This window comes from Vidua chalybeata, chromosome 3 (genome assembly GCF_026979565.1).
Source record: "Vidua chalybeata isolate OUT-0048 chromosome 3, bVidCha1 merged haplotype, whole genome shotgun sequence".
Lineage (NCBI taxonomy): Eukaryota > Metazoa > Chordata > Aves > Passeriformes > Viduidae > Vidua > Vidua chalybeata.
Genome location: NC_071532.1, coordinates 55,504,599 through 55,521,812, shown reverse-complemented (window position 1 = coordinate 55,521,812; position 17,214 = coordinate 55,504,599). Strand labels below are relative to the sequence as shown.

Genomic DNA, 17,214 nt, shown 5'->3' with positions numbered 1-17,214 from the left:
AAATGTCCAGTGTAAAAATAACGATGACTTTAGTTGGTCTTACGAAACGTTGAGACATTACGGCTCCTTCCTCTTTTATTGCTGGCACCTTAGGAATGAAATCTCTTCTTTACTGAAATCAAGAAGAGTTGAGTCTTCTGACTTCACCAATATGAAGATTTCACATGGATTCATCAAGTGTGGTTTCAAACTCTTGGAAAGAGAACACTGTTATTTATAAGTATACATTACCTGACAGTCTTTCAAAGCATTCTGCACTGAAGCCTGGTCTCCAATTTTTTGTTGCTGTTTCAGCTTCTTCTCTTGGGTTTCAAACCAAGTTTTTAGGCACTGCACGTTATTTTCATATTCTGTCCAGGATTCCTGCAGACTTTCCAAGAGCTGGATCTGCAAAGAAAAATTAGTATATACTTTCTCATATAATTATCTGTATTGTTGGGTCAATTATATAAATCATTGAAGACCAATGCAAAGTAGTGCCTTCTTGGAATTCAGTGCTTTCAGAATTTAAAAATAGTATCTACATTCAAATCTAAATATATCTAGTATTTTTAATAGAATTAATAATAACCCTGGCTTCATTAAGATTGGGGAAAAGAGGGCAAAGGAATCATCTCACTGTGCTGTCCACTCCTTATAGGGAGGCATTGGAAAAGTGGAGGCAGACTATTCTGGGAGATATTCAACAAAAGGAGAAGATATAACAGTCACAAGTTGCAACAAGTTGCAACATGGGAAATCCTGACTGGGAACAAGACAAAATCTTGTCCCTCACCAGAGTGGTTAAGCATGAATCAGCTACCCAGAAGAGTTTGTGGAATCTATCCTTGGAAATTTTCAAGATTCAGATGGCCAAGTCCCCTCTGATCTAACGGTAAAATTAGCTCTGTTTGAGCAGTAGATTGACCTAGATGACCTGCCGAGGCTTCCAACCACTATAATCTTACTGTTCTATGCATTTTGGAAGTTCACTCCAGAACAGTTAGGTTTTTTCTTTACCTTTTCGGTTATCAGGCCTTGCAGGATCTGCCAACGTCTGTTCATTGCTCCGAGCTGTTCTGCAAAATCAGTTTTGTCACTGCGTTTACTTTCAACATCCTGGCTGCTGATTTGAAGCACTGATTGGTTCACAAAGTCGACAGTCAACTGTTTGCAATTTAAATCTATCTTGAAACCCTAGGAAAAAAAAAAAAAAAACAAAACAGAATAAACAAAGCAGCACATAAGTATCACAACTTCTCACCTTCCTGCAAAACAGAGGAAAAATGTTGAACAGCAACATCTTTATCACAATTCAACTAGAAGGGTTTTTTAGCAATTGGCCAGGAATTAGAAAACAAGTCCCTTCCACTGTAAGAAAAGAGCAGGTTCAGAACCACTTGATGAAGTTCAATAGGCACAAGTTTATGGGACCTGATGAGATGCACCCCAGGGTCCTGAGGGAGCTGACTGATGCTGTTGCCAACCTACTTTCCATCATATTTGGAAAGTCATGGTGGTCAGGCAAATACCCAATAATTGGAAAAGGGGAAACATCACTCCTATCTTTACAAAGGGAAGAAAGGAAATCCGGGGAACTACAGACTGGTTAGCCTCACTTCTGTGTCTGGGAAGATCATGGAACAGATCCTCATGGAAGCAATGTTAAGGCACATACAAGCCAAGGATGTGATCCAAGACAGCCAGAACAGCTTTTCTAAGGGCAGACTGTGCCTGACCAGTCCAGTGGCCTTATATGGAATGACTGCACCAGTCAACAAGAGAAGACGGACTGATGCCATCTGCCTAGAATTGTGTAAGTCTTTTGACACAGTGCCAAATTACATCCTTCTCTCCAAATTAGAGAGACATGGGTGTGAAGGGTGGACTATTCTGTGGACAGGGATTTGACTGGATAGATGCAGCCAGAGAGCTTTGGTCCATGGCTCTGTGTCCAGGTGGAGACTGGTGATGAGTGGTGTCCCTCAGGGCTCTATTCTGGGACCAGTGCTCTTTAATACCTTTATCAACGACACAGTAAGATCAAATGTATCCTCAGCAAGTCTGCAGAGGACATGAAGCTGAGCAGCACAGTTGATACAACTAAAGAATGGGACAGCATCCAGGGGACCTGGACAAACTTGAGAACTAGGCCCATGAGAACCTCATGAAGTTCAACAAGTCCAAGTGCAAGGTGCTGCACCTGGGCTGGGGAGATGAACTCATTGAGAGCAGCCCTGCAGAGAAGGATTTGGGAGTTCTCATGTTTAAAAAGCTGGAAATAAGCCAACAGCGTGCGCTCGCAGCCCAGAAGGCCAACTGCATCATGGGCTGCTTCAAAAGAGGAATGGCCAGCAGTAAGAAGGAGGTGATTCTGCCCCTTTGTTCTGCTCTTGCAAGACCCTGCCTAGAGTACTGCATTCACTCTGGCAGATCTAGTAAGGTTTAATAATGTGCGTATTGCTTTGGATTTTCCTAGAAATTAAGGTAAGCATATTAAAAATTATATTCCTGCCATAAGTAAACAGCAGAGTATAAGTAATTTTGGCTTCTTTTCCACAGTATCAAATATTTCGCAGTTCTAACTTGCATACAATTCCAACCACTATACAAAGTAGGTGAATTTTTTCCCCCTAAATCACTTGTATTTTACATATTCCTATATATTTAATTGTAGTAACAATGGGGATAATTCAAAAGGAAAATGAATAATATTTCCACTCAGTACCTTGTACTTCTGGACATAACTCTGAATTGCTTTCTGTCCTACTACATTTTTTATATTTTCTTCATCCTGCTGAATTACATTTTCCATCAGTGAAATCCAGCTCATAACTTCAGTGATGGCATGGCGAGAAGGAATTTTGTCCATCTGGAGCTGTTGAGATAACAGACTTTGAACTTGTGTTGTGAAGAAAATGGATAAGAATTCCTTGCTTTGCATTAACACAGTTTCAGTAGTTGATAGAGTACCGCTTGCCTGCATTTAATTACTCAAGAATATGTTCTATGACAATTTTAGGTGGACACATGTACTTTGCATTACAAGACAATTCAGAGAACTACAGAATGACATTGTTTTGTTTACTACCACAGACTCAGCTAAGATTTGCGACCCTTCCTCTCTCCCTGTAAATCACAAAGTTATTACTAACTCTGAGAACATTCTAAGTTATAAACTAAAGCAACAGCTTACAATGATAACCCCCTAGCAACTATATATTAAGACAACTTTTCAAACAGTATAATTTTCTAAGTTCAGCAGTATAGCATTAAAGCCCCAAAACTACACAACCAAAAGCATCCTATGCCTACACATACTAGCAAAAATCAAGAGTGTTTTTAGATCTATTTTGTCTTTCACAGATTTAAAAATAACCTATTCAATTTGAACAAAACTACTACCAAAACCTGACAGGGCACAAGGATGTGAAATCCCTTTTTCCAGAGAGCATACCAATGTGTTGAAAAAACCCTCACCTGTTCTTTGGTTAAAATTTAACAAATGTAACTATGAAAGTCTGAAACTAACACTGATGCTTACTATACAGGCAGGATTTGAAACTAAGCGTAAGCTTTCCCACAATAAAATAGGAATAATTTTTTCTTATGGACAAACTCAGAAAGGAAGCAGCTAGTCAATGCCAACTGTACAGTCTTAGTTTTCTGGAATGTCAAAGGCCATCACTGGCTTTCTTACCTGGTGTAACTTCTCTTGTACTGCTGGGATCTGTGTGAGAAGCTCTGTCCACTGGGTTTCAATATGGGACAATCCTGCACGCAATGCAGCTGTATCTACTTTCTTAAGCCTGAGGAGTTGGTTCCCAGTACTCAGGACAGAAGATTTCTGTGATGATTTAGTATCCACTTCTTTTGAAAACTCCTGTAAGCAGAACCATTTTTTGTGGAAATAATTAAGTAATTTTTTAATTTTACTTAGCGTTTTAGAATCTCAAAAAGCTAAGAATATCCTCCTTTCCCTTTAAAATATGTACTTCCTATTAGTATTCACCAGCTATACTTCAGAGTAAGTTAGAAAAAAAATTGTGTTCAGTCATAAAACTCTTTTCTGTTTTCAGAATCCTCAAGATTTACAATCCTTGCATGCAGCAAAGAAGTGCTCAATGTGCATACACACTAGCTTTTTGAAGAACAGCTTACCTACATATTCATCAATGAAAAGAATAAATATAACCATTTGATTACTCAACTGTTTAATTGTAATTGGAGAGAAACCGGTGTCTCAGGTTCATGAACAACTTACCAAAAAGGAGTTCAGGTGGTCTCGGACTGTTTCTAGTTCCTGAGGAACAGTCAGAGACTGCTGGCTCCAAAACTCAAGTCGTTCCTTTGCAGATTGCAACCACTGTGTCAATTCATTTGATTCGCTCTGATACCTGGCAAGATGTTTAAAGAAGAATGAAACAGTCATTGCCACTTCTTGCCTCCCACTGAGCAGTCTTTCCTGTGTTAGAGGAAGATACTGAATGCCAGATTTGAAATTTTATTTTTATCAAATTTCAGAAAAACATAATTTAATTTTACCGACAGGCATGGTATCAGGAAGTTACTATTTTAGCCACTATACTCACAATTTCTAATGGTGCCTTAGTTTTTTGCCTTTAGAAAAAAGTTTAATGAAGGACACTAAATAGGTCCCAAACCTCTCTGGATAAGCTGTAACCCCACCCAATGCACATAAACAGACTTTTCACTTCCATTAGAAGGTTCAGTCTTCCTAAATCTTTACCAAAAGGTATTTCAGAGCAGAAACTGAATGTTTTTTTTTTTTCAGAAATCATCTCCATATTTCACATGCCAAGCAACTAAGGAGATAACAGGAGTGTCCACACATAAGCCAGGGATTCATAGACAAAGCTTTTATACCAATTAGATAATTAATTTCAAAAGTAGCATATGAACATTAGTAAGGTACCAAAAGCTCCCTTCCATATATGCAATGACACAGACAAGAACCCAGACGTTGCAATGCATCGACTAAAACATGCTGAGACTACTCATGTTACCCAGCAAAGCATACAACTTTTCTTATCAACCTGTATGCACACAGGGCTTCTAAATTAATCATCTAAGAAAGTATTTTCTGATTTCCTTGCACCAGCTTTTATCTGCTACATCTTTTACTACAAGTGAGAGAGTATTTTCTATGGTAGAGCAGTAGAGCTATGTAGAGCTATGGTAGAGCAGTAGAACTATGACATACACCTCAAAGTACTTTCTTTTAAATGTTGAATCAAATATGTCTGGGTCCAGAATGGCTTTGACCTGAAAAGCATAGGTGAAGAACTTTGAATACAAAGTTCCATTACATCAGCATTACCATACCATTACATCAGCGTTACCTTGTCCAGTGCTTCAGTATTGTCTCCAGCCTGTGAAGCTCCTTGGTGACTTTGCTGGTGTTACTTAACCAGTGTTCTCCTAGCTGGTTCAGTTGACCTTCCAGTTCTGAGCAGCTAACAGAAAAAAGGAGCCTCTTCCCATCATCTAGCACTTGGTATAACTTAGGCTGGTATTCAGTCAGGTTAGATCTCAGATGCTGTAATGACAGAGGAGATGGTTAGATAACTGCAGGTCTCTTCTACCACACTTTCTCACACTTTCTTACTTTCCTTTTACTGCAATTTGTTGCATATCCTGTGTTACCACAGAACATCAATTTTTTCCTCTGCTGCAGCTCTAGAACTCCCCAAGAATCATCATGCAGTAATCTGCTCAAAAGCTGAACATGTTGCCACAAACCCAATCATGTCAATATGTCTATTGGTTCCTCCTTATGATGAACTCCTTCTTTGTGTAGATATCCTATACTTGAAAAGAACCTTTGTGGGGCAACACCATTTCTGACAGAAATTGATTAAAATACCGGAACTAATTTACGATCTGCTGAAAACCTACCATCTACTGCAATGAACATTAAAGATGTCCAATATAAAATTATTAACAGTGGTTCCTCTTCAGCCCTTCCAATGCCTATCCTCAGCTCTCTGGACAGCTCACTCTTTTACTGATCTACCCTCCTGCTCTTCAAGGCTACAAAACAGAAGATCACCCCATCCATCTAAACCCCTGAACACAGAGACCAATTTTTATTGCACAAGAAAGCAAAAAAGGTAATGAAAAAGGAAAAGTTCTTAATGCTATAATCCAGAATGAACCTGGAACTGAGACAGATTTAATTTAAATGGTGACTTGTGGATGACTAAATAATTTGCACATGTGGGCAAATATACCTTTTAAATTCCACTATCATTACCCAAATAGTATGGATTTTAAAAACATCTTGTACATTAATATAAGTTTGAGGATAAAATGTACATGCATTCCCATTTTTCAGTTCTGATGAAAGTAATCTGAATATAAAAGGTACAAAACTACCAATCTTATAGTGAGTATATTAACTTTCTATCACTCTTACTTCCTCTTTCACAAAAATAGTTTTGAATAGATTAAAAAAATTATATATTTGTGAGTCTGTGTATTTACACATAACATATATACAAAAAAAATCCTAGACAGAGGCTTAAAAAAATTTAAGATAATAATAAATTTATTATGATGGATTTTAAAGCTAAATGTGGCCAATTAATAAAATCTATGACATAACGGAATACAAGAATCTGTATTTGAGCAACCTAGTTTATGTAACTGAAAAAAAAAAAGAAGAAAACTAATTTAGGGTCAGGACAAAAATAAACAATGCCTAGCATCAAACAAAACCAAAACAACCACACAACAGATTGCTTTAATTGTCCTCATACCATACGAAAAGCAGAAAGTTGTCTGGTAAAATAACCAAAAAGATGACAACACAAAGTCAATTTTCAAGAAAAATTTGGCAGACATTTTTCTGTAAAACAAAAAAGAGAATGAAAACTAAAATGTCTAGTATAAGGAGACAAAAACAAACCACTAGACCAAAGAAACAGGATGTTGTAGAAAAACGGTATTTAAACTACTTGTTGCATTTGGGAAGGAAGGAAGTTTGAGGAACCACAGGCTGTTCATCCTCACCTTGCTCTCTGGAAAGATCATGGAGCAAATCCTCCTGGATTCCATTTTCAGTGACAAAAAGGACCGCGAGGCGACCACGAGGCGACAGGCCTCTTATAACAAAATTACTGTCTCTGTGGATCAGACTGACTTCAGCATGGTCTTTGACAGCATCTCCAACAAGACCCTCCTCTAGCAGCAGAGAGAGCTCAGGCTGGATAAATGGACTGTTTGGTGGGCTGAAAATGACCTGCATTACCAGTCTCAATGCTAGTAATCAAAGGCTTGATGCCTGGCTGGCAGGTTGCAATGGGCAGAGCACTCCAGAGATTACTGGTATTTTAACCCAAATACCTTCAACACCTTAACGGCAGACAGCATTCCCTCAGTAAATCTATGGATGACACTAATGTAGGGAGAGTGGTTGGGACAAAAAATGGCAGACTGATTCCAGAGATTCTTTATTAAACTTGAGGTTGGAGACAGCAGAAACCTTGGAAGGCTGAAGAAATGCAATGTCTGCACCTTGGGCTGACTAGCTGTATCTCAGTACAGGTCAGGAAGGAAATTGGTAGTATGTTTAACCTGGCAGCTTATCAAGCAAGCCACAGCACTGGCCTATATTAGGACTGTGAAACCAGATGAAGTTATTTCATTATCCTCATCTAGGTGGTGCTGATGAGGCCAAGTCTACTCCATCTGACTGTGCTCTGACCCATGTCTCACTGAGCTGAGGAAGAAGGAAGTAGTCAGGGTCCGGTATAGAACTACTAAGTTATTTAGGGACCTAGAGCACATGTCCTTCCCAGAGAGGCTGCAGGAAATGTGCTTGCTTTTAGATTGGCAAACAAAGGCCAGTCTAACAAAGATCTACAGCTGTTTGAGGTAAAATTAAAAAGATGACAGAGATAGATTCTCCTCAGTAGTGCCACGCTATATGAAAAGGACAATGGTGACAAGCCGAAAGTTGATGTTACTGACTGGACATTACAGAAAACCTTTTACAGGAGGTCTTGGTGCAGGACTGCAAGAGGTCCCATGGTCAGCTGTGGGATCTCCTACTTTTGAGCTGTTGCTGATCCAGCCCGTGACAACGGTAATGCTTCAAGCGGGTGGCTGGACTAGATAACTGTCAAGAGATCCCTTCAACCTCTCTTTTCTGCAGAGAATGTCTACAAAACACCAACCTGAAAAAGTGTAATCCGGTCTCTAAGTCTGTCCTCTGTCTCTTCTACCAAACCAACAATGGGGATATTTCCTTCAACAGACTCCAGCTGTCTGGTGAGCTCCTGGTAGTCTTCATCCAGATGCATCCAGGTCTACAAGCACAAATCATCCATGTATATGGTGAATCTGGGTATCTAGAAATTTTATTACTTTTTTTTTTTTTATCTGAAGTCCTACAGCTCTCCAACCTATATGGTTGGAAAGTACAGAAATAACAGCACAAATGTCCAGTAGACCTGTAAAAGGACACCATCCCTGTGACAAGCTCAATTTTTGGTAAGAACACATGGATAAAATTGTCATGCTCTCCTTAACCAGCTAAAGCTAAGCAGCTCTTTAGACTTAGAGGAACATAACTTGTGCCACCCTAAGGTCACAGCAGTTAAATAGAAAAGACTACATGTAGTCTATCAGTGCTTTGTGTGTATGACAAAATGGACTGATGCTCATCAATTCTGTCCAAGCACAGGAAATCAGCGTTATAGAATATCCTGGTGGTTGATCACAATGGAAGTATAGAAAAGGCCACAGAAATTCTCACCTCTAGAATGTATTCCAGCTCCACACCTCGTTTATGAGCCAGCTTTAATACAGCTGAAGCTCGTGTCATTATCTCTGAATGTGACTGAGTTTCCTTCAAGAGGGCAAGGCTACTCATCTTTCTAAAAAGTGTTTCTGTCAGGATCATGTGAGACTCCAACCCTTGAAAATATTCCTGAAAAATTCAGATGTGAGGGAAAGGGAGAATAGAAAAGAGAAAGTGCAATTGTTACTCAATTCATTACCACTAAAAAAACATTTTAAGACATAAGCAGTACAATCAAGTACCTACAGAGAATTAGGTAAAGCTTTCACTTCACAACATTTCACAAAATCCAACATAATTTAAAGACACTGGTCTATTCAAAGAAAGGAGTCAGTCATTCTTTCCACACAAATTCCATCCTGACCCTAGTTCCATAAACAAAACCTGCTTAAATCAGATAAACAACCCCAAAAATTTCTGCCTAATGAAAATGTGAAAAATACTTGTCCTACTTGTGGATGCTATTACTAAATGTAAATTTCTGTTGAAAATAAATGGAGTGGTGGATGAAATTGCTATGTAGCATGATAGGACAATACTGGAAACTTGTTATTAGAATAATGAAGAAAATGCCTTCAACAAAGCATTTGAAACAGTCTTTCAGAACAGTTCACTGGCTGCAATTTAAAATACAGTCTGGCCCACCATTCTGAAAACCTCCTGAATATTTAGGAACAGAAGGTTAGCAATTTGCTCTTCATAAGTGTCTTGGCTTCAGCTGGGATACAGTTCATTTTCTTCTTAGCAGCTGGTACAGTACTGTGTTTTAGCTTTACTATGGGAATAATGTTTATGACACACTGATGTTGCTGAGTAGTGTTTACATCAAGTCAAGGACTTTTCAGCTTCCCTTGCTCTGCCATTGAGGCAGTGCATGAGGAACCTGGAGGGACCATGGTCAGGACAGCTGACCTGAACATGCCAAAGTGATATTCCATACAATAGAGCATTATGTTCAGTATATAAACTGGGGAGGGGGGAGTTGTCTGGAAGCTGTTGATTTCTTCTTGGGGACAGGTTGGCTATTGGTCAGGAGATGGTGAACAACAGTATTGTACATAATTTATTTATTTCTCTTGTGTTTATTTCTCTCTCGCCTTCCCATTACAGTTATATTGACTATTGCAAATATTTTTATTAGTGCTATTAGTAGCAGTATTCATCTCTCAATCCACAAGGCTTACCTTTTCTTTCTGATTCTCCTTCTCCCCAGGGAAGGAACACATAAGGAGGAAGCAGCTATGTGGTTCTTAGTTTCCTGCTAGGGCTAAACCATGACAACAAGCTTACAGTCATTACTAGTCCTGAAATATGTTCTGGTTTCTTACCTTATGTTTTTCAAGCAGTGACTGAACCTCTTCCTTGGAAGACACAATCATTTTTTGGTCACCAGCCATTTTTTCTTGGCCTGTTTCTACCAGGTCAGCCAGGTCCTGCAAAGCCCGCTCATACTGCCTCTTCAGAGCCATATTCTGATTCAGATCACTCCGCCTGGATCCAATGATCATCAGCAGCTCATCATACTTATCCTGGGGGGCAAAGGGCAGCAATGGTAATTCTTATTTCACACCTTACAGGTCTTCCTAGAAGCAGCCTAACTGTCCCTGTACTTTCTGGGAATACTGGCAGAATAACATTTATTTCCAGCTCAAAAAGCGTTTGCAGATATACTGACTTCAACGATAAATTAACTCACCATTTAAAGACAGAAAAAATAAGCAAGACCTGCAACTCTTTAAAGAACATGCATTTGGGGAAAAAATAGCAGAATTCCAAAGGCTTATGTAAGTAGCAAAGATTTGGCTTAATGCATCAAAAATCAGTGGCTACCATGCAATGCAGATGCTGTTTACATTTGACTTTTTATAATGCAGAGGATTGCATGGATTCCATCATGGATACAGACCATAGGCATCTCAAAGTCAGGTTTGTTTCCTTCTCCTTCCCCAGAATCTTACTGGTAGCAACAAAGATACATACAACTTACTGTAAAAACCAAAACAAGCCCACACTTTTGATCTATACAAGACATTCCAACAACCAAAATATCTCTACGATCATCCAGTGCTACAATAAAGTGCCCACCCTCAGACTACAGCTGGCTCTCCCAGCCTTAAACAGAAAATTGTGAGAAGCAATACTGTCAGAAAAAGCCAAAGGAAGGCTTTTCTAAAAACTGAAATGAAGGGGAGGGGGAACATAATGGCACATAAACTGAGAAAAAAAATAAAAACCAAACTAAAAAACAAAACAAAACAAAAAACCAAACAAACCAGGAGGAGGCACTAAGACCAAAAGGATAAAGAACTGGGCAAAAGACACATTTCTTAGTCATTTATTTCTTAGTCATTAATTTTTAATTGATATCATTGTCTAGTTGGCTTAATAAGTTTATGGTCCAGTTTCAGCTATTTTATTTGCTTCCAATTTATTATGTCATTGTAAATGGTAGAATTCATTCATAAATCTTCTCCTTGATATTTCCTCAAGCATTCCCCTGCATCAGGCAAACTGCTCAAAAAGGACTTTATCAACAGGTTTACAGAAGTTGTGGATCAATTGCCCACATGTATTAACATGACAGGTGCTCTAGCAAAAGCAGAACATATCCAGTTTCAGGTCTCACTTCACTCTCCATCCTCCTTTACCCCCTTCCTGCTTTGAATGACAGATATGACAGTACTAAACCACAGGTCATGAGACTCTGGTGAGAACAGGGATGAACCTTCAGCAGACAAATTTATGTTTACATGCTTAATGTCATCTGTGTGAAAAGGGAGTGGATGAGACAGAAAACGTGGCTTTGTAGAAAACATGGTTTTTATACTTAATATTGCTAATATCAGAGATGTTAGAAAATCTGAAGAGGCAAAATTGTAAAACTAAGTGAACCAGATAGAACACAATCTTTTATGCACACCACCACACTGAAATGCCTTAAAATCCCTTTTCCTAAACTGCTTGATGAAAAATAAAAAGAAGCATTCCTTTGATAACACAGGTGAGAAAGGTGATAGGATGGACAGGTCTAGGATGGAACTAATGAACAATACCTGGATCTTAGACAACTCTTGTACAGAAGGTTGGTCAATTTGTAGCTTGTCTATACGCTTCTTTAATTCATTGATTCCAGCATCTAGTTCCTTTAAACCTTCTTCTGTCTGCAGTATGACCTGTACATGAAAATTACATTGCTTAGTTTTAAGTTTCAGTAACAGTAGTGTAGCTGCCCTATGATCAGATATTTTCTGCTTGCAGTACTAATCACACCTTCAATGTACTGAAATTTTAAAGGATGCTATGAAGGAAACATATTAATTAAAAGTTGGGAGAGCCCAGTTTTATTCTTAAAGTTAAATAAGCATATCATTATTATTTTTTAATAACAAGCTGTTTTAGTATCATATAAAATACTATGCTTAGTACTTTTCATACCAAACTTAGCTATGAATTTCCATGTTTTTAACTATACAGTAGAGGCTCAAAATAATTTTTTAATGTAACAATGCCATTTAAAGAATTTTTTTTATTAACAGTCATTCCTGTTATCTCTGAGCACCAAATAAACAACCATCACAGCAGAACCCATGTATGAAAGCAAAGAGCTCTGTGTAGTTCCCTTTCAAGACTTGGATGGGGCTAAAGTTACTTGTACCTCCCCTTTTGCACTTGGAAAACTACAATTTAAGAACACAGACTGGAATTTGCAAGTGTCTTAAGGTGATGAGTTTTTCCAATGGAAGCTACAAGCTTCCCTAGGTCTCTGCTGAAATAACACATGCAGATTATAACAAAGTTAAAAGTGCAAGGTAGATTCCTGTACTCAAAGTGCTTTGTTGAGGCCCTTCCTGGAAGCTTCCTATCCAAATATTTTTAAACTATGTATGTGAAGTAGAACTCGTGCCTTTCAGCAACATGGAGTTTGCACAATACAGTCACTAAACTGCCACTTCATGCAACTGAAGTCTCCAGGCTGATTAAGGGCTTTATTTCTACTTTCCTGACCACATATTGAACAAGCAGCAATGCTTTTAAATTTGAATGTTTTATTAGCCAAGGGAGATTTTGTGAAACAAACAATTTCATTTGCTTTTGTTACCAGGTTGTTTTCCTAGCTGGTAGTTAAATTAATCATACTGGAAATAAATTTTTGCCAATGTTTGGCATCACAAAAGATAGAAAAGAAAGACACAGTGTGACCTCTCTTTTTCATACAGGAGATGTAAACTCCTTCAAAATTTGAATGTCAGGTATATAAAGTCAAGTATTTCTCTTTAGCTGAAGGGTAAGTCTCTTCCATTTAGCCACCTGCTGGCACCAGACATCACTAACAAGAAATATCTATAAAAAGTAGCCCTTAGCATACTTCATTCATTTTTCTCATTAGCAAAACAGAAACAAGAAAACAGGATATACTTATTCAGATAAATAATTATTCATCAGGCCATTCCTGATAAAGAAATAATAATTACTGCCTTAAATTAAAATGAGTAACATTAAAGACATCACTATAAACCAGTGAGCAGGAAAATGTCCTTGGTTATTAATAAAGTCTAATAGTCAAACAATTTAGCAAGACTCTGGACTTTTTTTGCTTATTGAAGTTTTCTTTTTTTCAAATACTGCCCAGTATAAGCCTAACTAGGTAGAAAGTCAGCTGGAGAGATGAGAGAGACACTTCTGCTAGGGTTTTTTTGTTGTTGTGCCTTTTTTTTTTATTTACTTATAAATATGTGTAATACACTCTTGGACATGCTTATTTTCCTATACTTAATGTGAACATGTATGTTCTCCCATTTAAAGGAACTGTCCTCTAGAATCCATTTATACTTTGGATAAAAACTTTACCTCTTCCCCTCTCCCCAAGTGACAAATACATGGTAGTACCTGCATTTGTTCTGTTTCTGGTCTGTCAGCTGCCTCTGCTAATTTCTGTAGAAGTAAGTATTTGTTATCAGCCACTGATGTAAACATGAGCTTCAGATCATTCTACAGGAGACAAAACCAACAAATTACAGCCAGTCACAGCACAAAACAACTGAAAAATATTCCATGCTTCAAAGAGTTTAAAGCATTAAATATTACATGGTAGCACTATAGCATAAAAACTATTCAAAAAGCATCATAATTAGCCAATGCAAAACATTTAATATTGCTGAAAATCCAGCTATGGAGACTAAGAGCAAAAGTGACTCATATTTAAAACATATCCCATGAACGCACTTCTACTTTTGCCTTCCAATTAAATGATTAATTACCAAGGGTCATTATCTCCATGTAAAAAAAATTCTTGTGCAGTTTATTCAACCACATATGATTGTAAACAAGCTTGGTTTTACATTTTAAGGCAAGTTGTTTTAAATTACAAACTTGAGCTAATATAACACATAAATAAACAGGACCTCCACACATTACAGGGCTAACCACAAGCTGAAACTTTTAGAATATTTTATCAGAACAGACACATAAATATTACTTAACAATTTTGCTTAAATACAATCAATCATCTTTTTCTTGCACTCATCTCAACAGAAAATTATCAGCGCATTTTTCTGAGACTTTCAGCATTACATAAGAGGTGCATTAATGATTTAGTATTTATTTTTACATTCAGTAATTATTTTAAATACTGAAAATCTCTAAGAATAATGCAATGAATTCTAGTCAACCTTGATGTCATCAGCAAAGGGAAGTCTTTCATTGAAAAATGGGAGACTGCAGAGGAAAGATTATGGAGTTTGAAAGGAAATCTAGTAGTTACATTCTATGCAAAGGTAACCCTAATCTAAAGACACAGGAATCTTTTTTTTTTTTTTAATTTATGAATTTTTAATTAAAAAAAACCCCATACTGAAGGGCTTAATATATTAATGACAATGATAACAATAATAATATGAGGTAAGGTAGAGACCAAGTAAGATCTGAAAGCATTTCTCAACTCTGTTTGAAAAGTTTTCTGAAAGTGCACATTTCTCCACTTATCAGCATTTTTTCATACTTGCACAACACAGCCTTCCTTTTATGTAATGCCAGCAGGCTGAGACAGCACGGAAAAATTATCACTTTACAGTATGAGTTTTAGAAGCCTCCTAGTGAGTTTAAATTTTGAGTAATTATTAGGGCATCAAATTTTGCATCGCTTGAGAAACTTGATTTTTCAAAAAAAAAAACCCTGTGACAACCTTGTTCTTTTGATTTGGTACCATAAATCCACAGCCTTTATATCCCCGTTTAACATACATCTCTGTTAATTCATCACTTCATACCTTGAATGTGATAATTTGCTGGAGCCGTCCTTTCATCTGGTGGCATCTCTGATTTACCACTGACTCCAGTAAGCTCAGTCTTCTCAAGAGACAATCCAAAGTGTCTTCTATAATAACTCTCTTATCACTACTCTCAGGAAATATCTGAGCAAACAAATTCTTGTTCTTATCCACTTCTTCTGTTATGTCTTTGATTTCTTTGGCAAGAGACTAATTTTGTAGAAAAACAGAAGTGACAATCAGACATTCTGGAAAGCAGGCAAACATTGCCATAACCATTGTCAATTTTACAATGATGTAGTGAATTTTTTACATTGCTGGTATACACACATACTAGAAAAAGATGGAAGCTACAGTAATTTCTGATAGTAAAAATATTCCATACTCCAAGGAAAACAAGTGCTGGAACAAAATGATGTAAAGCCACAGAAAGATCTGGGTTGGATTAAAAGTCATCTAGTTCAACCCTCCTGAAGTAAATATGGACATCTTCAACTAAATCAGGATGCTCAGAGCCCTCTCAAGCCTGAATTTGAATGCTTCCAGGGATGGAACATCCACCACCTCTCTGGGCAACCTGCTCCAGCATTTCCACACTCTCATTTTGAAAGATTTCTTCCTTATATCTTGTCTGAATCTATCCTCTTCAGTTGAAAACCATAGTTCCATTGTTCCTTGCCTCTCTCTCTCCCCCCACCACTCAATTCTTTCTGCCTCCCTCACCCCTAATTAATGTTGATGAACCTGTGCTGTTTCTATATCCAAGAGTATCCCTCCCTCTTTTTCACTGTTTCAATTTCAACAATGTGGTGTTTGCTAATACTTACAGAAGATGTTAAACAGAACAAAAAGTCTATGCTTTCTGCAACATTCTCTACGCAGTCAACTGCAGAATGCTGCAGTTACACAGAGATTATGTCAGCGACATGTCACTTATCCAGGATTCTAACACCTTTGTTCTAAACACTACATAAAATGCACACTTATTGACAATTAAAAGAAAGTCCTACTCATGGATTTCTCACCTCTTGCTTGCAGAGGTAGGTTTCTGTTTCTTCTTCTGGCAACAGAGCTGTAGCAACAAAGACTTGCTCTTCCACACCATCCAACCACACAGATGTGGCAGTGACACCATCATACAGCTTCTGTTCAAGATGCAGGGTCTCCTCCACCCGTCCAGCCTGGGCAAAAGGAATCAGAGAAGTCCAGCACAGAAGTACAAGGCAGTCTTCCTAACTTCTAGTATTTGGGAAAGGCCTGGATTTCCAGGTCATAGCTGGAGGAGTTTTCCCTGTTAATGTGGCTTTGCTGTAGGACAGGTATAAAGACACTTGAAAATTACCTCAGATGAGACATCTTCAAAGGCCTGATTCAATTCAACCAGTACTGGTGACACTAAGGATTTATCGTCATCCTGTGTCTCCTCCTTATACAAAGGCATTCCAGGTATTAATCTGTTTGGTCGGCTATAAAGCTGCTGAGAGAGAAGCACTAATTAGGTTGCATCTACCATATGTAGGGCACAAAATTCAACTGTACAGATTCCCTACTGACTGAGGCTATCACTTGCTGATACTCATGGTCCTCCCACAAATGCTCCATGTCATTAATATTTTGCATAAATATTGCTCAGCAGGAGGTTCACTAGAAATGCAGGGCAAATGCTTGTAGCCAGAATTAAAAATTACTAGTTTTTACCAAAAATATAATCAATAACTGTTTAATTAATACAAGGTATTTAGAACTTTGGAAGCTGATTAATGGAGTGTTATACAAAAAAGAGTGGATTTTGGTCTAGTAACAATAAAATGGAAGATGTATGTCAATATAGACTTTGGTTTGTCACCAGTTTAACTGATTAATCCCCATTTCTTTCAGTAGAAATACTGTTCCTGAAATTCCTCACCCACTAAGATCAAGAATTGAATGTAACCAATAAATTCAAACTGAAAATAACAGTTTTCCTCTAAGCCGTTGCCAGAGTAATGATCACTTCCAGAGGGATGATTTGTTACAGAATTATCCTGAGTTAGATAAGTAGATAAACATTTTGTCTGAGCTCTTTCTTCCTTTCTAGTTCATTAACCTGATGGGAGTGCAAATCAAATCACTTTTAGCATGAGCAGTGCTGGTGCCAATATT

General features: G+C 37.8%; 1 protein-coding gene across 1 annotated transcript in view; it reads right to left on the bottom strand.

Moving 5' to 3' along the window:
* The window catches only part of SYNE1 (spectrin repeat containing nuclear envelope protein 1), a 279,857-nt gene that overhangs the window by 58,405 nt on the left and 204,238 nt on the right, over positions 1-17,214 (bottom strand). The window contains exons 99-112 of the mRNA XM_053939505.1: positions 16,415-16,549; positions 16,098-16,253; positions 15,073-15,282; positions 13,694-13,795; positions 11,860-11,979; positions 10,135-10,335; positions 8,762-8,935; positions 8,181-8,312; positions 5,343-5,539; positions 4,244-4,376; positions 3,680-3,862; positions 2,708-2,857; positions 1,000-1,176; positions 232-387 (exon numbers count right to left, since the gene is read on the bottom strand). Of these exons, the coding sequence (XP_053795480.1) occupies positions 232-387; positions 1,000-1,176; positions 2,708-2,857; positions 3,680-3,862; positions 4,244-4,376; positions 5,343-5,539; positions 8,181-8,312; positions 8,762-8,935; positions 10,135-10,335; positions 11,860-11,979; positions 13,694-13,795; positions 15,073-15,282; positions 16,098-16,253; positions 16,415-16,549 (2,226 nt within the window). The remainder of the gene's footprint in view (positions 1-231; positions 388-999; positions 1,177-2,707; positions 2,858-3,679; positions 3,863-4,243; positions 4,377-5,342; positions 5,540-8,180; positions 8,313-8,761; positions 8,936-10,134; positions 10,336-11,859; positions 11,980-13,693; positions 13,796-15,072; positions 15,283-16,097; positions 16,254-16,414; positions 16,550-17,214) is intronic.